Source organism: Phalacrocorax aristotelis, chromosome 1 (assembly GCF_949628215.1).
Source record: "Phalacrocorax aristotelis chromosome 1, bGulAri2.1, whole genome shotgun sequence".
NCBI lineage: Eukaryota > Metazoa > Chordata > Aves > Suliformes > Phalacrocoracidae > Phalacrocorax > Phalacrocorax aristotelis.
In genome coordinates, this window is record NC_134276.1 from 64,554,351 (window position 1) to 64,576,009 (window position 21,659).

At 43.3% G+C, this 21,659-nt stretch overlaps 1 protein-coding gene across 3 annotated transcripts in view; it reads left to right on the forward strand.

Moving 5' to 3' along the window:
• MYO16 (myosin XVI) overlaps positions 1 to 21,659 on the forward strand; it is a 409,990-nt gene that overhangs the window by 83,946 nt on the left and 304,385 nt on the right. For all 3 annotated transcript variants that reach the window (XR_012660263.1, XM_075090704.1, XM_075090696.1), the window contains exon 2: positions 19,605 to 19,868. Coding sequence is in view for 2 of the 3 variants with exons in the window: in XM_075090704.1 (XP_074946805.1) it covers positions 19,643 to 19,868 (226 nt within the window). In the remaining variant the exon portion in view is untranslated. The remainder of the gene's footprint in view (positions 1 to 19,604; positions 19,869 to 21,659) is intronic.

Sequence of the window (21,659 nt, forward strand, 5' to 3'; positions counted from 1 at the left end):
TACGGCCACCCCACGGACTTGCACAGTCCAAAGATCCAGCTGAAAGGTGCAATCCCCAGCTACAATGTAGTGTTGCAGACCCTCCTTGTCAAACAGCCCCACGTGCTTCCCAGCTTCCGTGGATGGACTAGTGCATGTTAGGAAAGAAAAAATTGGAGACGTGTTGGTGTGTAGACAGCAGCTTTATTCCCAGTTAGCCTGATGTCAAGATGAAGTCAAAGGCTTGAGTGTTTGAGAGTCTGTCCTGTACCTTGCTACTCTCTGTAAGAGACCACCAAATCATGGAATGCTTTGGGTTGGAAGGGACCTTTAAAGGTCACCTAGTCCAACCCCCCTGCAGTGAGCAGGGACATCTTTGACTAGATGAGGTTGCTCAGAGCCCCATTCAACCTGACCTTGAATGTTTCCAGGGATGGGGCATCTACCACCTCTCTGGGCAACTTGTTCCAGTGTTTCACCACCCTCATCATGAAAAATGTTTTCCTTATATCTAGTAGGACAACAGGCCCTACTAACAGCTTTGTCCCCATGTTTCTAATAAGCCCCCTTTAAGTACTGAAAGGCTGTGATAAGGTCTCCTTGAAGCCTTCCCTTCTCCAGGCGGAAAAACCCCAAATCCCTCAGCCTGTCGTTGCAGGAGAGGTGCTCCAGCCCTCGGATCATTTTTGTGGCCCTCCTCTGGACCTGCTCCAACAGCTCCGTGTGCTTCTTGTGCCAAGGGCTCCAGAGCTGGACACAGCACTCCAGGTGAGGTCTCACCAGAGTAGAGAAGAGGGGCAGAATGACCTCCCTTGACCTGCTGGCCACGCTGCTTTTGATGCAACCCAGGATATGGTTGGCCTTCTGGGCCACAAGCGCACATTGTTGGCTCATGTCCAGCTTTTCATCCAGCAGTACCCCCAAGTCCTCCTCCGCAGGCCTGCTCTCAATCCCTTCATCCCCCTACCTGTATTGGTGCCAGGGGTTGCCCTGACCCAGGTGCAGGACCTTGCACTTGGCCTTATGAATTCTCTCTCATTCCTTGCATGATGAATGCACTCTGATCGGTCACAGAAATGCTACCAAGTTCCACCATACTAAATTTTCTCTATGGCAATTCAATAGAGAAATGCATATATTACCGTCAGAGAGAGAGCCAAATACTTTTTCTCCACATTTTGTTCAAGCCAAAATGAGAAATGCTTCCTCTTCCTATTATGTCTGCCTTCAGAAAAGCATCCTTTGTCCATTTCTCCTGGTCACCGGTGTTTACTCACGAAGAGTCCTCCCGGTTTTAACCAGGGCGGGTTGGTGGGAGCGTGATGCTATTGGACACGGCAGCCTGCCTGCCTGCCAGTACCACCAGAGATGAACCTGTCGGGAATGTCTCCACCAAAAAGTGTTGCTCAAAGGGCTTTTTGTCAGATTACTTGACAGTCGCTCATGAGCTATGACTACCATTGCCTCTTCAAACACTCTGCATGTTTATTTTATAAGCCATATGGCCCAAACTGGCCTAGCGTTGTATTGGTGTGAAAGAGAGTCTGGATAGATTTAATTACTTTGGACTTTTGAGCTTTACAGTAAAAGTTTCCATGGTAATGTAATTACTGAACTGTGTTTTATATCATTTATCCCTATTTCCCCTGGGTATTTCTAGATTTTTTATTCTCTTTCTTTTGAAAAATCATGTTTTGAGGACAAAAAAAACCCACCTAAATGATTAGTTCTGCAAAATTATTGTTGTGAATATTATACCTCAAACCGGATTTGGAATTATGTGGCTGTTAGGAGTGAGAGATTTCACCGAAGGGTTTTGCTAATGGGTCACTGGAAGCCTGTGAATATGTATTTTTCTGCTCTTGTGGGAACTTTGCAGAATAGTTAATAGAATCTGAATTAGTTATCCTCACTAATGAGTTAGACCCTTTTCCCTTTGTAGTCCCTTTAACATTTTGTAGCTGTTAAAAACGGGTTGTGTGCAAAATAGCAGGTAAGAACCTTTCAGAGGAATAAAAGATTTAAATATGGCTGGGCTGTCAGTTTGCAGTCACAAGAGCTCTCACTCAGGGAAGGGATGACTGTGGTAAGCACGACGCATGGCAAGCAAAGGTAAATCTTCTCTGAGCACAGTTTTCTTAAGTTATTGTTTGATTTTATGAAGATTTTTTACTGGAGTTGTGCCGTAGGTTTCTGGAAGAAGTAGTGACCAAATTCCCGGGTGACCGTTCCTGGGAAGGTAATGCAGGAATTGTGCTCAGAGGGTGATGCAGCCTGGGTGTTTAAAACAGAGTGCAGGTCTGCCTTTTGTATGCCCTTAATCTGAAGCCAGTTGATGCGTCAGTGTACATTGGGTTGCTGTTCCATGGCCTGATAAATAATGGTATGGATTTGTTCTTAGTGATGCATTTTCTTAGGCTTTTTGTCTTACGATCAGTGATTAAAATATCATTAGATAACATGCACGTAAGCACGGTACAAGGCATGCAGAGCTTGCAGTTTCCTTCTTCTGGCATAAATATTTCATCTGTGAAAAAGATGCAATGTAATACAAAGAAACGACAGAACAAGGGCATATCAAGGAATGTACACACAAACACACTTCTTAGCTCAATTTAAATGAACCCATGCATAAACCAGGCGAGTCTGAAGGTGGCTGTGAGCTCTCTCCTGATTTTTACCTTACGACGTACTGACAAATGATCTGTGATGCTAAAAGGTGGTTATTTTTGGCAAGCGATATCAGTTTCCTATTCACACAGCAACTGGTGGCAACTAAAAATAATCCTGTTTTAGTACCAGCTAAGAATCTGGTCACATTTGGCACACGGACAACATGCACAAAAAAAACCGTAAGATCCCCTCTTCTGCTGTTTCGTTCGAGCCCACTCATCAAGCTTAGTTTGCTGCCATTCGAAAGCTATTGAAAAGCCATTAACTGGCAGGACTGCGAGAGCCGCAGTGCAGCAGCACACCTCAGCGCTGGAGGAACGTGGCTGCAAGTGCACACCAATTAAATCTCCCCGTTCCTGGGATGTGGGATTAGGAGGGGTGTCAGTCAATTGCGCTACGATAGCACGTGCAGTAGTCATGGTTCAGGACGCGCAGGGGTTCCTCTTAACTCCAGCAGTCGGGTGAGGATGGCTTGGAAGCCTCTGCGAGATGCTGGAACAGCAACTGCGTTGAATAATGTCTTCTGAGGTACACTGGATACCTGAGGAAGGGCTCTAAATAATGCATTTTCTGGGCATGACAGTTGGAGCAGAAGAGAATGCTGAAACCTGTAGCGAGACTGCAGCCTGAGCTGAAAGAATGTCTCATTACCATTTTATCAAATGCTGTAAGTACCAGAACGGTCGTTTTGGTTTTAAAACTGTCCTTCTCTTTTTCTGAGGTGTGTCTTTTCAGTGCCTATGCGCAAAGTCGAAGGCAGATGCTGCATGATGTCAACGCGGTAGCCGGGAAGGGGAGTTGTTACTTTGCATGTGAATATGCAGGCAGAGCGCAGTGTTTCTGTTTCTCCTCTGTTCGGAGGCAACTTCATTGTGTGCGTGACAAAGCGCTCATTCTGAAGTTCATACTGCTCAGCTTTTAGAACTTTCCTTTAAATTAATCACCCCAGAAAACAGCAGCCGAAAGGAAGAAACGTGTCATCCACAGCGTTACGTTAAAGGCGCCTGTAAGGACAACCTCGGACATGGCTCCTCCACTTCACAGGGGCAGTACGAAAGGGAATAGCTCCATAACGAGGGGCACCTCTCATCATCGCTTGTAGCTCAAACGCTCGTACCCTCCCCTTATCAGAATATTCAGCTATTTGGTGCGACAGACTTAAAAAACCGTAATGAACTTTTAACCTTGAATCAAGCAAGCTGCCTCCTAAAAGGCTGAAATTAGGATCGATGCTGCATGTATTGATTCAATGCAGAGCAAATTCCTAGCGGTGTTTTTTTTTCTTTTTTGGTCTGCCTGTCAAGGCTGCTTGTCTTCCCAGCTGCACAGTTGCTGAGCTTGTTGGGGTTGCCTTTGAAAGCATCCAGGGTCTGGGTGGAAATCGCCGGTTTTGCATCAGATAAATGAATTACTTGTTTTGGACAGGCAGTAGTAGTTTGTTAGCCAGGGGTATTTTTTACTGCAGGACTTGGAAAACTTCAGACTTCTGGTGATTATGTCACTGTTTTTACATGACAAATAGCAGATTGCTGTGAAAGGCTTTCTCTCCAGATTGTGGTCTTTGATGATCAAGCGTGCCAAGGACATTTCTGAAACTATTTTTGAAATACGGTGTTACAGTTAAGAAACGAGTAACGTGGCTCTTTGATGTATGAATATGAAATTAAGGTGCCCTGGAAGTCTTTCAGTAATTCAAGGAAGAATGACTGATGAGGGTTTCCCCTTGTCTGGATTCAATGGGACTTGTCTGTGGAACAGCTTTTAATGCTGGTGGGAGTTACAGGCCTGACGTCCCTGCTCATGCAGAGGGGCACAGATGAGTTTTACTGTGTAGCTCTAAAGGTGCCTTCTCAGAATCAGTCTTTGAGCTTGTCATGAGATTTGATAAATGCAAATGAGGAATTGGCTGCATAATAACTATCTTGAAGGTGTCAGAGAATGTTGTTTGGCCTTTATTCACTTTGGAATGACTTTCTTAAAGTGAAACTGTAGTGAATGAAGGTGGGCCTGTGTGTGTTCAATAGCCTCTTAAATACGTAATTCTACAATGAACCTACAGGTTCGTTAAAGGGAAAGAGAGGAGGATGATGGTGAGGCTGCCTCAACAAAAGGAAGCGAATGCCGACTACTCGGGATGTTCGTTGCGTTGGCCAGAGAGCAGGGGTGAAGGACTAAAACGCAGCAGAGGGAAAGGTGAATGTACAGCATTGGTTTTGGCAATATTAGTTGTTTCCTCTTTTACAAATCTGGAATTTTGTAATTAGTGATTTCTCACTAATCCAGGGTATTTTACCACCTAGCACTTTTCCTTCCAAAGAGCGTGCTTTAGAAGGCAACGGGCGCTGCCTGGAGCTGCCAGCAGGGCTTTTTACTGCTGCCTGCGCTTCTCCATACAGAAGTGGCAAAAGTGCTTCCATCTGCGCCTGTGATTAGTGAAGGAGAAATTATTCTTATAATTCCTCTTCCTCTGTCATCCTCCCCTGAGCGTTACCCTTTGACTTAACGTGCCAATAGTGTTGCTGCTGTTGGTGTTTGGCAGACAGCTGGGATGAGCTGTGGGCCGGGGCTGCGCGCAGGGTGGCAGCACCAGCGATGTTCTGAGATCTGCTGAGAGCAGCTGAACCTCGCAGGGGTGGGGATGTGACTCTTCACACCCCGCTTTGGTTTTAGTCCATTTCACCAATGATTTCTGTATCAGAAGGAAAAGACATTGAACCAGAGGAAGCGTGTTTGCAGAGCACTGCCTCTTGGCCTGCTTTGGGGAGAGGGAAAGTACCTACAAGACACAAACTAATGGTGTTCCAAAGCTCAGATTTTATGAACTGCAGTGCTATGTGCCTGGCTTCCGCGTGTGTTTGTGCTTTGATTTTTTAATCTCTGCAGAGATTAAGTGTGGAGATCTGAGCTGGGAAGGGCTATAGCTGTAGCTATTCTCCTATGGCGTTAGTACAACTTTACTAATATTCTTGCATTATTTTGGGTGCACTGCTCCCACTGGGAGGCTGTGAAACTGAGATCTACTGCCCCCATCTTGTCATAGGCTCTTTCAGGTTGTAAAGATCCAGCCTTGGGAGGTCTCTTGTCCACCCTCCTTTACTTTTTCTGTCTTGTGAGCTGTAATATTGGAGCTGCAGTAATAATTTTGCTTTGATTTCTACTTCAGTTCCTTCAATAGCTTCGAAGCATTTTTTAATTTTTGTCCAGTTATTTCCTCCATGAAGGAACTTGGAGTTTCCTGTAGATGAGGAGTCCATCCATTGACACTGTGCTTTTTTTCAATTTGTCAGTTGAGATGAAGCTGTTTGATTTCTTCTTCTCTTTCCTCTTCCTCTTCTTCTTCCTCCCCTTCAGACAAATGATCAGCCGGATTTCCCCATTTTAACTTAACCCAGAAGTGGATCGCTGTGCACGTTCACAAGGAAGTGTGACAGTGATTCTTTACACTTCTTATGTTATACGTGCCCATACAGCTGTGCTATAGTATTATGAGACCACGAGCACAATGCTAGGTGGTAGATGTGGAAGGCGACCGCAACAGCCTATTGTAAACTCTGTTGTCAGGACAGCTGCTCAGCCTGCTTTCGTTTTCACTTATCCACGAAGATCCAGCTCAGACTAGCCACCGTCCTTGCTATTCTAAGCATAGCTCAGGCTTACCTGGGACAGACCCAATAACTTTCCCCCCAGCGCAAGGGAGAGGGGTCTTTCAGGTGCCAGCGGTGTAGCTCTACAGAGCAGAAGTCACCCTGGGTTGCTTCTCCACTTTACTGGCGGGTTGTCTTTACAGGGCTTGGCAGGGCCATGTGGAGGTGCCAGAGCTGAGCGAGTGAGCTGCCCTGAGTGTCAGACACACGGGGCTGCTGTGCCCACGTTGGTGCTTTTGCGTGGCTGTCCACCCGCTTATACCAAACAAGGAATCTTGTGGTCTTACCTGTTAATCTCATCCATCTGTGTGTTATTTTCATCTTGGTACTCTGCCTGCACTTACACTATATTAAAGTAATTTCACTGTTCCAAATTCCCTTCCTTTATATGGTATATAACCTTTCTTTTTCCCTTTCCCCCTTCAAATTTCTGTTAACTTGTCTCTCCTTAGTCACTGCTTAGCTAAGCTACGCATATTTATTTCTTTTCATCTTTCCTTATAAATCAGTCCCTCAGGCCCCAGAACCATTTGTGGTAGCTTCTTTTGAACTGCTCCAATCTGGCCGTCTAGAATTGAATGCCATATTCCAGATAAGCTGCCTTTCTGCAGAAAGGAGGGGGCCGTTTCCAATCCTTTTGCTATTTGAAAACTGAGATGGCAGTCCCTTGATGTACACTCAACAGCGACCGAAGGCCCACATATTAGCTCCGCTGCAGAATTTTTGTTAGTTCCACTGTACTGTAAGCTAGTTTTCCATCTGCTTTTACTTTACAGCAATCTCTGTAAATGATTAGATTGCGTGTAGAGCCACGTTCCCCTTGGCACAGGAACTCTTTCCCTGTGTGCTTGCCAGTCCTTGTGGTTAGGCCTGTAAACTAGTGTTTCCCTTTTGGGTTTTGACTACCTGTGATGTATGGTGCTGAACATCCTCCGGTCTTGATCCACGTATACCTTCTGTTGGTTGGTGGTTTGGTTCCCCCTGTCCCCCCCAGATTTGCCGCACGCAGGCTTTTACAGATTTTGATTTATGTGTTTTTTGCCTGAGTTTTCTGTAAGTCTCATGTGCTGTATGCCTCTTGACTCCTGGCACATCTGCAGCCTAAACAGCAGTACCTGAGAATGTCTGTGATGAAAGAAGTGCCCCGGGTTTTGAAACAATCTGATTTTTTTGTTTCTTTGCTCAGGCATTAATTTACAGTAAAACGGTGGTTTCTGCTGCTGTTGAACTTTCTCAGTACCTTTGAGGCGGAGCAACTGTACTTTTTGGCTTCCTCTCACTGTGTACCTGTGTGTTAATTCAGCCTTCAGAGTTGCAGGCTTACAAGCAGCAGCAACAGTCTGAAGTGTTTTTCATCATTTATTGTGATCTGAGTGTGCTTGGTCTGCACAACAAGCCCTTTATATTACACTGCGAGAGCGGGAAGAACTTTCCAGTGCCTCTGTTCCCAGATGCACATCCTCCCCTCCTCTCTGTCCTATAGCTGAAAGCGTGGACTAGAGATGAATGTATTATTGCATCTCCATTTACTGCCTTGTAAGGAAATAACTTCCACCTTCACAGCTTAGTTGCAACTTCCTCAGTTTTGCATTGCAGCCAAATAAAAACTGCCGGGTCTGTGCAAGGGCTAAAAGTAGAGATTTTTTTCTAGAGGACTTCTCACCTTTTCCTTCATATCTTTTTTATTGTCATTTGGCAAAGCCCGGCTCTTCTTGGCTCTCATTGTGCCTGCTGACTTGGAGCTTCTTGAGTTTTACTTGCTGCTGGTGTGATTTATAGTGATTTAGATTATGAAAATATGACCAAACATGCAGATGCTATTTTCTCAAAGGTCAAAGGCTTTGCGAGCGACAAGCCTTATTAAGTGCTTTATATTAATCTAATAAACATTTGTTGCTTGCTTCTGGAAATCCCAAATAATGCGTGATATGAATTCATAGATCCAAAAGTGAACAAAAGATTATAAGGGTTAGCTCAAAGAGCCAATTTAGTTTTTCTTCTACCTTGTCTGTGTATAGATATATCTTTTAAAAAGTGTTAGTGCAGTCAGTTTGAATGAGATGACTGTACCTTTCTGATGACTTTAAACTGATCCTGGCATGGGAAGTTAGAATATTTCTTTCAAAAAATTTTAAAATTAGCTGCTTTAACAATTAATATTGTTAATCTTTGGGAAACATATCAGCATATTTTGCTATGGTTTTCCTAAGGAAACAAAACTTTTGTGGTTATGTTACTGCGTGTGTGTGCGCGTGCACATCTTTTAGTTTTTCTTCCCGTCATAATTTCCAAGCCTGTTACCCAGTTTCAAGAAAATGTTTCAAAAACAGGTTAATCATGACACAATTTATTCAGACAGGTGAGCCGTGTTTGCTACTGCACGGCACAACTATTTTGTTATGTTTAGACATGATAACGCTGCTTTTCTACCACCTGGGTATCAGGCTTGGCTTAATAACCATTGAATGTCTTGTCAGAGAAGATACCAAGGAGTCTCAAGTATGTTGCAAGGAAACTTAAGCCTACTGTGAGTATGTTCCTCCTTCTTGGGTGAAATGCCTTGCCATGCAGAGTTCCCTTTGCACCACTTACCTTGCTGCCAGCAGAAAGCTAAGGTGGCCAGACAGCATTCATGGAAAAAACTTCAAAGGTTCTGTCTACACTTTGTAAAAAAGAGGGAAGAGCATTGGGCCTCTGACGGTCTACAGGATTGTTATTCAGCTCGCTGGCTCAGTTTGGAACAGTCCCAACCAGCTCCCTCTGTGGCAAAGGCTACAGACGGTATCTAGAGAGCTCTCCCGAGAGGCAGGGCGGATGAAACTCCCCCAGGTTATGTGCTCTATGCCCTGTCCAGTCTTCCATCTATTTCAGAAGTCTTTGTACCCTCAAACACTGTTCCCTGCCTACACATACTCTCCTACTACTTACTAGAAGGTATACCAACACCTTTGTTCTTAGGTTGTAGAATTCCTTTCCTCTCTGCTGCAGTGCAGTCTCCACGTTAGACACTGAAATTTAGAAGCCACAAAAAAGAGGATTATGTCCTACAGCACAAGAGCAGCATTGTTATCCTGAAAGCAGGTTCATTCGCCAGGTGTGCAAAACGCCAAACTACGCACAGAGTGGAGGCATTTTATTTAATTCATTTTTGCGCAAAGGTTGGTGTGGTAACTCCACAAAGCTAGCACCCTGCACTGAGAAACTACAAGGTATTTATGCAGTTAAATCTGTCAATAAGAGCTGATATTCACACCCCTCAGCTAATAATTGGTTGGTTTCTTTCTCATTTCAACTTAAAGTTATAGCGCTGTTTAAATTGACTATGCATGCTCAGAGAGTAAGGGGCTTACTTGAGCGTTTGTGTGTGGGCAGGTTCTGGCCTATGGGCATGATTTTTACTACTATAATGAGGATAGTTCACCTAAAGGACACTTAGTTGTGGTTCTTATCAACATCCCAATTAGGTGTTCTCTTTGACTATACACTTTGTCACCCCGTTCTCAGCGTCTTCTAAGGTGGGATGGTTCGTTCTATCAGTCTCTCAACTTTCTTCAAGGATACAAGTATATAGTTGTAAAACAAATTCTTCCTTATCTCTCAGGTCTCTGGCTGCCAAATTCTGTTTTGCCAGGCTCACATGGTTCATTGTTATAGACTTAGAAGAAATTTCTCTTTTCTTAGGGATTATCAGCGTGAGAATCACAGGAGAATCAGGGCCATTTGCTCATGTGCTATGCAGTCCAGATATGTTTCATTTGTTCTGCATGAACCGTCAACCTGTGAACATGAGCCAGTACATAAGGCTTAAGCGGTGCACCAGAGATTGCTTCCTGGCCTTCTTTTATGTACTAGAACAGAGGTATCCAAAATCAACTTTTTTTTTTTGTTTCTTTGTTTTTTTTGTTAAGGGAATAGTGGATGCCAAGTCTCATGGACCAATTCCTCACAAGCCTTCCGTAATGTGCAGAAGAGCAGTAGGTAGTGTTTCACCCTATTGTCTGGACAGTCATTATTTAGAGATGCTACAATATAGCCCTGAATCCAGCTTGAGAATAGACTTTCATCTCCTAAAAGCTCAATTATCTGGCATATTATATGAAGAGAGATGAATGAGTTAGTGTGTTTTGCTCACCCCTGAGAGTACAGTCTTTTCAGGTGGAAACCCCAGTGCTCCAGAGCAGATGATGGTCTTTTACTTTGTTTTACAAAAGGTTCTGTGGTTTGTGGGAGAAGGCACTTGAGCTATGCTGTGGTTTGTAGGAATCCAGGCTTCACCTTTGCCTCATCCTCCAAGGGAGTATGGAAGGATGACAGCAGTAGAGAGGATATGGAGACAGAAGCCTTACCAAAAGACACAGTATGAGCTCGAGCAGATCATGTTAGTTCATTTTGCTTGCATTCATGTAGTTTCTGGATGTGATTCACAGGCAAGGACTACTGCTCCGGGAGATAGGCAGTTCCTCTCAGACCATTCAGGCCTATGAGTTCCTTGTGTCTCAAGATGGGCAAAAGAAAATAATAATGATATTTGTTTCTAAAAAATTGGAAGAACCTTTTACGTATGTGTTTGCAACCTGTGTTTTATTACACTGAAGGCCAATGCATGGGCGGGCAGTTTGGCTGCATTTATTGAATAGGCTGGCACACAGTTAATGCCCTGCCCCTAGGACATAAATTATCCATATGTTACAGATGGCTACGTGACATAAATCACAAATGAGAGTGCAGAGCCCTCTGTTATATTTGATTCATCATTATTCAGGCCCTCTTCTATCACTGCAAAGGCAAGATCCCAAACTGGTTGATTCTTTGATTTAAATATAATAAATTATTGGAGCATGCCGCTGTAACTTCACTGAATTGCTGATAGAAAGATAAGAGAGTCTATGGGAAAGCCTGTAGAGTTGATTAATAGTGTCTGATAAGTAACTTTTCCTTGGTATCAGGCTGGAAACCGATTGCGGTTCCAGCCTGCCAGTCTCGTCACATCGAAAGGCTCTCGAAGAGCAGTATGCAGGAGCAGGGGTTTTGTAAGAGGACGGTTGCCTGAATGTGGTCAGGATTGCTCTTCAGCAAAGGCAGAGTTGGATGTTAAGCAGAAAATGAGGAAGCTTTGTCTTTCGTGTCACTTAAGAGCCCTAACTTTGCAATTACACCCAAAAGAAGCTCTGTGGAGATTCTTTGCTGCAGTGTAATTTATTCTCAGAGGACCTGGCATTAATTGAATTCTTTACATTCTTTACAAGGTAAATAGTTTACACTTATACTGCTCCCCTCTGATCATCTGGTTGTGGGTTGGGGAGGGGAACCAAGGAATAAGAAAAGGCATAAGCCCATCACTGCAGTGAGCAGAGCACTGCTGGCCTGATGAGAGCGCTTTAGCCGTTAAGATCAGGCTGAGCGGGTACAAGCGCTTCAGTTACGACTTAACAAATGTAATGGAGAGGCTCTTCACATGGGAAGTAATTTTCCCTGCACCGACCAAAGGATTTATAAATCCAAGTATTTTGATACTGACCTTAACATTGCAATTTGAGATGGATCTAAACTAATCTAGCCTCTTCTGTGGGTAAGAAGTATTTCTTTTTGAAACTGGAAGATCAGTAGGCTACGCCTAATAACGTTTGATTTCTGAAGAGGGCACCTCTAAAGCATGCATTGGTCTGTGGTCCTGACACCATAACTCCAGTTGGGCTATTGTATTTGTATCATTGATTTCATATGGAATGCAGTTCGGTCGCATAAGCACAAAAAAATTATTATTTCTAATTTAATATAGTAAATGTAAATAATATGCATTGCTGGTAGCAGAAAATCATCCTGTATAGTGACGTCATTATGTATAACAGCAAAGGGCATTACTGAAAGGGTCAGTGCTCTAGTTTCTGGTCTGATTGTTGTTATCAAACACGGGGTGTAAATTAATGCAGCTTTTTGGGCTGCATGAAGCTGCACTGATTTACACCATCTGTGTGCCTGAGTCTGTAAATGCCAAAGCACTTGCTGCTCACTGCATGCTTTTCCCACATATCTTTGTTCGTACTGTGAATACGTTTGGCTAGCCAGCTTTATAAATGTTGTGTAATAGTACAGTATTTATAAAAAATTGGCTTCTTTTTGTTATTTAATGAATGCTAATGTATGTCACTGCAGTTTTGAAATTTTCAAATATTTTATCGTTCTGAAATTCAGGATAATTTCAGGTATCTGAATCAGAATGTGGGTGTTCAATTGTAGTTATGAAGAGGGGCTGATAGTAAGAACAGACCAAGATTGGAGCTGAAGTGTCAGAGGACCCAAGCTAAACACAGGGTATATTTCAGAGGGGTTTTTACCCTTCTTCCTTTAATGAGATCAAGATGCTTAAAGAACATTATTTAGGTATCAGTCTCAAGCAGATACATTCTCAGAATCACAGATTGCCATTTTTCCAGGTAATTTAAGCTTTCTACAATTTGTTTCTATGCTGTAAAGACCATAGTCCTTCAAACACCCAGAAGATTAATTATTTGTTGTTGAAAATATAATCAAAATCAACAGGAATGTCTACATAAATAAAGGTAAGCATGTGTCTTAGTGTTTGCAAATTTGTAGCTTTAAGCGTTATGCACCATAATTCTGTGTCACCTTATGTCACGGTTTAGCCCCAGCCAGCAACTCAGCCCCGTGCAGCCACTCGCTCACTCCCCCCTGGTGGGATGGGGGAGAGAATCAGAAGAGTAAAAGTGAGAAAACTCGTGGGTTGAGATAAAGGCAGTTTAATAGGCAAAGCAAAAGCCGTGCACGCAAGCAAAGCAAAACAAGGAATTCATTCACTGCTTCCCATCAGCAGGCAGGTGTTCAGCCGTCTCCAGGAAAGCAGGGCTCCATCACACATAACGGTTACTTGGGAAGACAACCACCACCACTCTAAACATCCCCACCTTCCTTCTTGTTCCCCCCAGCTTTAAATGCTGAGCATGACACCATACGGTGAGGAATATCCCTCTGGTCGGTTGGGGTCAGCTGTCCCGGCTGTGTCCCCTCCCAGCTCCTTGTGCACCCCCAGCTGGCTTGCTGGTGAGATGGGGTGAGAAGCAGAGAAGATCGTGGGTCTGTGTAAGCGCTGCTCAGCAATAATGAAATCATCCCTTTGTTATCAACGCTGTTTTCAGCACAAATCCAAAACAAAGCCCCATAGCAGCTACTGTGAAGAAAATTAACTCTATTCAATCCAAAGCCAGCATACCTTATTTGAGATTCTGGCTGCACTAAGCAATGTCAGCAGTTTGGTTGTGTGTGTGTGCCTTTATTGACGAGACAATCTTTTTACCTTGCTGGACTTTGCAAAACACACTATTCCTAGGGTCCAGGAGTACTTACTTTTCTGAATCACAACATCACATTCTTATATCTCATGAAAAGTCAAAATACAGTATGTGTAAGCACAGTGGCAAACTGTTTTGTAGTGTCTCTCTGAACACGTGTATAGACGATCAGCTTCACATTCTGGAAATGCCTCCTGACATGTGATCCAGATTAGACACAAATGCGATCACCCCCAGGCAATGTGAATTACCATCTGAGGTGCATTTCTTTAGGATGACAAGACTCCCAATTTAAATGCCAGAGCAAGTGACTAAAAGTTAAGTCATAATAAAACCATAAGAAATGGAAATAGAAAGGAGAGTTGCATCAATATGGTTTCTGAAAAGAGGTATGGTAGAAAAGTTCCTACATAATGTAACTTTACTTGAACTCAAATAACCTGCAGCAGATGGAGGGATTAGCCTGTAGCAATCCCATTCTTCCTCTCTGTTTATATGCCACCACCCTTGCCAAGCCCCTCACGTTGTCCAGGAGCTGGTGCTTGTAGTGCCACAGAGTATTCCTTCTCTCACCTTCCCAGAGAGAACCGGTGGCAATGCAAAGCAAGCGGTTCCTCTTTACTCAGAAACCTCTTGTTTGAACTGGCAGGATCAAGCTCGTAATTTGTGTTGAAATGCAATTGGCGCTCTGTCCGTTTGTGAGTAAATTGCTACGGTTTTCTGAACAGGTTGTTTTGTAGCAATGATTCGTCTCTTTCTGGTGGTTCAGGGAGGACCCAGTCAGTGAAGCAGCTCTAGACCAGGAAGCATCCTTGAAACACTTCTTTTTTTCCTGTTAGATACAGTGGCAGTGACTTCCTTTGTCCTGTGCTAGTCAATAACCAGGGTGATATAATAAAAGAATGTCTGGTGTTGATATTTCAGTTTTTCATAAAGGTTTTTGCATTGTATGCTTATACAGAAGATGCAGGCCTTAAAACCAGATACTTACTGAGAGTCCTGTTTATTCTGGCTGTTTTGGTCCAGGGCATCTCATTAAATTAATTATACCCTGGTAAGCTTTTTCAGGGTTTTGATGGAGACACTGCTGTTGAGTTGTCCAGTGCAACATACCATGACAGTGACCTTATTGAATCACTGTACATAACTGTAATTTGTCACACACTGAAGCAAGAACCCCATGAAATAATCTTCAACTATGATATCTTATGCAAGGAGAGAGAAACTCTTCTGCAAATGGATTCAGAAGGCAACCTCTCTCCCTGCCACACTGCCTCCTGACTAGCTTACACAAGACCAGCTCTGGCTGAGACCATGTTTTCTGTACATCTTCTGCTATTTGAGTGGGTCCCATACAAGGTTCTTGTACAAGTTCAGTGTGAGGGTTTGTGCCTTTTTCTCATGCACGGAAGAGAAAAGGATGGACAGACCTGCTGCACGTGTTACCCTTTAGGAGGCTCTCACAGCACCTCTTTTGAGCCTGGCTGTAACTGAGTTGTCAGTCTCTAAACAGTAGCCGTTTACATCCACCTAAGGAAGTTGTGGATTTTAGCAGCTATTTTTTCCTGGAGGTTTTCTTTACAGCTGAAGCTGTTGCTGCTGTTGGCAACGCTAAATTAGGACAGAGTGTTTGGCATACTTTGAATGGTGGAGCCTAATCCTGATGATTGGGCCAGCAGAAACTTCAGGCAGTTCAACAAGGGAAGTGCATATTTCCACGCCTGAGACAGACTAACCCTATGCATTGGTACAGGCTGGGAGCTGACTGGCTTGAGCTGCAGCCCTGCTGAAGAGGATGCAGGGCTTACAGTGGACACAAAGAGGAATGGTTGTAAATAAGGCAGACCACATAGCAGGCTGTATGAGGGGGAGTATGGCCAGCAGACTGAGGGAAGTCATTGTCTGCTTCTGCCTGGGGCTCGTGAAGCCGTACCTGCAAGTATGCCTGTGGTCTTTGTCCCCACAGTGTAAGGTGGACATCGAGGAAGTGGGGTGAGGGCAGCAGAAGGCTACCAGGATAATGACAGAAATGACAAAGCTGGACTCTTCTCAGTAGTGACAGTAATAACAAGGGGTAATGGCCACGAAAAAAACCCAAGGCATTTTTGGTAGAAGGCATTGCAGCACTGGAGCAGGTTCCCCAGAGAACTTGGAGAATGCGTTGACGGAGGTTTTCAAGGCTCTGCTAGACCAGACACAGTTACCTGGTCCTATGTTGGTGATTAACCCCCTGCTCAAAGTGGTGCTAAGCCATCCCCAGAATTTTCTCCAACAGCATGTCTATAACCCTCCTGGGTTTGAGTCCAGCTGTCTCAGGGTGATGGCCAGGAAGCTCTGCCTCTTGTGCTGTCAGTGATTCCCTATGGTCACTAGGCCACCACAGTCAGAGCAGGGATCTGCCTGGTTCTAAAACTGGGACTGAATGTTACATGCCTTAAAGATGAGCATCTGAAAGATAAATTCAGAGTTTGCCTTGTCTGCATCTATACTATGTGGCTTAACGTAAAGAGACTGCTGACCTGCAGCTATGAACATGGGCCAGCACTGTGCCCAGGTGGCCAAGAAGGCCAATGGCATCCTGGCTTGTATCAGGAATCGTGTGGCCAGCAGGAGCAGGGAAGTGATCGTGCCCCTGTACGCGGCACTGGTGAGGCCACACCTCGAGTGCTGTGTTCAGTTTTGGGCCCCTCACTGAAAGAAGGACGTTGAGTTGCTGGAGCGTGTCCAGGGAAGGCACCAAAGCTGGTGAAGGGTTTGGAGAACAGATCTTATGGGGAGAGGCTGAGGGAATTGAGGTTGCTCAGCCTGGAGAAGAGGAGGTTGAGGGGAGACCTTATCGCGCTCTACTACTACCTGAAAGGAGGTTGTAGTGAGGTGGGTGTTGGTTTCTTCTCCCAAGTTAGTAGTGACAGAATGAGAAGAAATTGCTTCAAGCTGCGTCAGGGGAGGTTTAGATTGGATATTAGGAAAAATTTCTTTACTGCAAGATGGTCAGGCATTGGAAGAGGCTGCCCAGAGAGGTGGTGGAGTCACCATCCCTGGAGGTGTTCAGAAAATGCTTAGACATGGCACTTCATAGCATTGTTTAGGAGACGTGGTGGTGTTGGGTTGACAGTTGGACTTGATGATCTTAGAGGTGTTTTCCAACCTTAATGATTCTGTGATTCTATGATTCTGTTACACCCAAAGTCAGATCTCCTCTAAGCTGTATCAGGTTCCAGATGTGCTGAGAGAAAAAATCCTACCTGCAACTCATTACTTCTCTTCTGAGACCAGTGCCCTAGTGGATGAAAAGTCCTCTTCTCTGTCTGCCTGAATTGATTGACTCTGGCCACACGCTATAAACCATCATGTGAGGCCAGTTCTGGGAGTCAAGCACTGTTCTTCATGGAACAAATAGACAGGCATTCATGTCAGCTGAAAGTTATCCCAGTAGAGAGGCAGAGGACACTAAGACAGCCGCATCCTGCCTGAAATTGGGATCTGGCTGATTGACCTCATCATTGATGTGCTCTGTTTGACCAAGACATAAAGCTAATTTGCTTGATTTCTCACCCAGAACAGTGTGACAGCAACGGTATCCTACAGCTTGCACCAGTCTCAGTTGTGATGTGGCAGCAAACACTACCAGTTCCTCCTAAGAGCAGAGGTTCATGTGAGCTAAGCGGATGAATAGCAAAGATGCTGTTAAAGTTTGTTGTCAGCAAACACCTCTGATTTCCAGCTAAGACTGGAAAAAGAGCAACAATTCTCACTCTCATCTGAGTTCTCCAGATATAGACAGCAACTTCAGCTGTAGCTTGTCGGAGCTCAAGCGCATGGCTGTCCCTTCCTCCCGTTGTGAAAAAGAAGGAAGGAACAGAGCAGAGGTAAAACTCTTGTACAGCTGGACACTTCGCTGCATTGTCAAACGAGACTTTGAGTCTTACAAGCCAAAAACACTGTGTAGGCTTAAGGCATGGGCATTGAAATATTTTCTGCAAAGCAGAACAATTCTAATAGGGAAGATTTGAAGTTTGCTCATTCTCCTATCATGACAGAAAGGGGATGTAGTCACAAACTGCCTTGGGTTGAGGATGGTCTGAGTGCAGATCTCCTATTTGATTGAACGCTCTGAACACTGGGATGAAGTGAGGAATGAAGTTACATCTTCTGCAGCTTAAGGGAGCTACCCTTTAATTTCCTTCTCTTTTCCAACATGTGCTCAGAAATGAAACATATCATTTAAGGTCAAAGGGAAAATTTTGTTTTATACAGAAGAAGCTGTTGGCTTTTAACATGCAAAAAGGAAGGGCTTGTGTTTTGGCTTAATGCAAGCCAATACTAGTTTTCAGTTATTTAGCTTGACAGCTCATTTTCTTTTAACTAGAGGGGCATGCTAAGAGAGGAAGAGTAATTACAAAGAGGGGAAGGGTAGTCTATGTTAAAATAAGTTCACTGAACCTGAGTGTGGAATTGTGTTCTGTGTCTGCTTGTGTAATGGAGCTTCTCAACAAGATGCTTTGGGCACTTTTGGCATAAATGCATGCTCCTCAATTTTGGAAAATCTGTTTTGAGACCTTGGGTTCTAATCCATAGTGAGTACATGTAATAAATTGTAGAATACAGTATATAACACACAACATAAATTAATATAACATATAAATATATAATGTAATATAGTTTATAAAGTGATAGACATGCAAACCTAGGACTGTCACTTTGATAGTATTTTATTATGGGATTATGACACATAACAGTTTATAGAATAATATGCCTTTAAAGGAAAAGAAAAACTTCAAGAAAAGCATATAGAAATCTTGGATTAGAAACACAAAATCAGTGATTTAAAAAGAAAATTATTGTCTTTCAGTTCTTCAGTAGAGAACGTAGATAAGAATGCCCATTTATCCCTCTTTTTTTTCATTAAAATAAGTCAATATTTGTGAAGCATTTATGTACTATGATGATGTGAGCTTTACAAAAGCCTGTCAGGAAATTATTAATTATGCCTTCAGAGCGGGGTTTGAATGGTATTCAGTAGATTAGACGTTTGTCAGGTAGCACGGAGAAACCAAAGTGATCATTTAGTCAACACTACTCAGCTAGTGCCCTGAATGAGGTAGGGGTCTTTTGATGATGTAATTACAGCTTTAGCAAAACGACTAGACAAAAGCAGGCCTAATTAAAGTTGCACAGCAACGCTTAGTTTTGGTATTTCTTAACTGCCCAGGGTGACTTGAGTCTATATCCCTTTCAAGAGCTCTTCCATCAAACTAAGGAGGGAAAACGTCTCTCATCTGGGCTGCCAGCAGTCCTTAGAAATTACAAATTTGGACATTTACCTCCCATATGAAGAAAATTTAAGTATGTATATAAAGTAGAGCACGAGAATCAGAAGTGATCGGGTGGTCTCCAGCCAGCACATCAAATGCTTTTATGGCAGGTTAGTGGGTACACCACTGATGTGGAAGATGTGGATTCACATCTGAGTACTCAGGCAATAAAATTATCTGACAATCCACTAGTCCCCTTTTGTAACAGAGCTGTCCCCTGAAAACCAACTAGCAGCAAGTAGTCTCGTGGTCTTCGTTCTCAGTGGCAAAGAGAATATACCGGGAAAGATCATCCCTGTTATTGCAATGTCAGTAAAAATATCAGATTTAGTGGTAATGACAAATGAGGCATCTGATTTAAAGGTAATGTTATGAATGTTAGGATTAACTGAAACAAACACAAATTTGTGACTGGGTTCCACAAGAAGATTTCAATATCTGACAGTTTCATTAGAAGATTCTATTTGGATGGCTCTGTAGAATGCAAAAAAAAAAAAAAAAAAGTAAATAATAATGATGATAATGCTGCATCCTCTCTGTGGTCAGCACTGGTCGAGCAGGAGGAGGTCACATGATAGACTTCCACATGGTTCAAAAGGACAAGAAGAAAATTGGTGGAGGTTTCATGGCACATTTGAAAACACGCTGTTGCATGATCTAAATATGTTTTCTTTAATTCCTTACAGGCTGTTTCCAGCTATGTAATGTTTTTCGGTCCCATGAGATGGAAATTGAGCAGTGCTTGCTGGAGTCCCTCCCCCTCGGCCAGCGGCAGCGGCTGGTGAAGCGGATGCGCTGTGACCAAATAAAGGCATATTACGAGAGAGAAAAAGCTTTCCAGAAACGGGAGGGCTACGTGAAAAAACTGAAACATGGAAAGAATCATCGAGTTCATTTTAACCTTGCTGATATGATACAGGATGCAATCATACGTCATGATGATAAAGAAGGTACTTAGTAATGTTGAACTACTTTTTTCTTTTGCATAGCTGAAAGTCTCAGAGGAAAAGCTTACCTGTTCTGCTTACCTATCTTTGGGAAAAATACAATTTTACACGGTAGTAATCATAAAGTGACTGTCATAATAGAACATACAGGCATGTATTGCACACAACATATTATAGCTTGTTACTGAAATGAATAAGGCATAAAGAATAAACCTTCAGAAACCCAATGACTTTAGTCTGAGGTTAATATATGTATAAACTAATATATTTCAAAACCAGTACGGACTATGATCATCATTACGTGTGGCCTCTTATATACCTACACGAGCCATAGTATTTAACAAATTTTAGGGGTTCTGTTTTTAGTTTCTTGGCATTGTTTGAATGCCTGGTGGAGCCAACAGTAACCTGAGGCATTTTGTAACTTACTCCTCAAAAGAGAACCGAAACTTGCAGTAAGGATCTCTCAAGGTTTAGAAGTCCCCAAGAATCCCCATGGTGTTGTGTGGGAGGGACAGAAGAAAGGAACTGCGGCTTTTAGCAACCCCTTTGAAAACAGATTTTATGGCAGCTCATTGTAAACACATTAGTGCAAAACTATGTGAATAAAGGAGGCTTTGAAACTGAGTCCCATCACGCAAACAAACTGGCAAGTTCCTCCTAATTTTTATCAGTTTGAGCAGGTATGGGTTTTTTACTCACTCCTGAATCTGCATTTTAATGGGCGTTTGATCTATCATTGCTTATCACTGAGGTATAGCCCTACCCATTTAGATCTACGTGGGAAATGAATCAAAGAGCTCTCCTCTTCAAGTGAGTGCTCAGGGTGTCGTTTATAACTCAATTACAAATAAAATTCACAACCTTTTGTTCCACTCTCCTAGTGTGTAAAAGCACAGGGATTATAAGTGAAGATCTTCTTCCCCCATGTTCCCATAGCTCCCAGCTATCTCTAAACACAAAGCAGAATACTAGATATGACTTCCTGCATTCTGTAAAAGTCAGATACTTGAGGCTATTTTTGACATTTATGCTGAAGAAAGGTAGCTTGCTCCTCGGAGTGGTGATGGGGCATCAGCAGTCTTTTGTGTTGCCCATACTTGGGCTTAAGCTGTACCTGAATCAGAACAGAAGGTTCAGCAGCTGCTGAGGCTGAATAGCATGAGCATAAAGGGAAGATCCTTCAGGCAGAGGAGAGTAAGGTGGGGGAAAACCAAGGATGATGCGCTTGAAACAGATGAAGCAAGGAGCTCAAATAGTGCATGGGCAACCCCAGTAGGACTAACAGCACTCTCCTGAATTTGATGCCTGTGATCCTTTCACAGGACTATGAAAAAGTGTGGCTGTTGTCCTGCAAGTGCCTGTCTGTTGTGATATTAGCCAAAAGTTCCCAGAGCCGGTTCCCTTTGAGCTGAATAGTGCTATACTAGGAACTATTATCATGTGAGCCAATAAAAACAAAAATTAAAAAAAACCCAAACCACTGTTGCACCTCATACACATAAGAGCAGCTCTCTTCCTATTGTTGCTGAGTGGAACACCCAACCATGACTCTGAAGTGAATATATACCTACACTGGAATTTCAGGTCAAATTAGACATATGCTTTTGTAGAAAGTATCATAGTCATTTACTGTGTAGGTCTTGCTTTATGGAGCATGAAACCAGATTCCTTTCAGACAAACCTGAACGGGAAGATGTGCCCTGGAGGCACACCTAGTGCCTCCAAAAGTAATGGGTTTTCAGTCTGTAAGACCAGGCTAGACATCAGCTGAAGTAATCCCACTGAAACAGG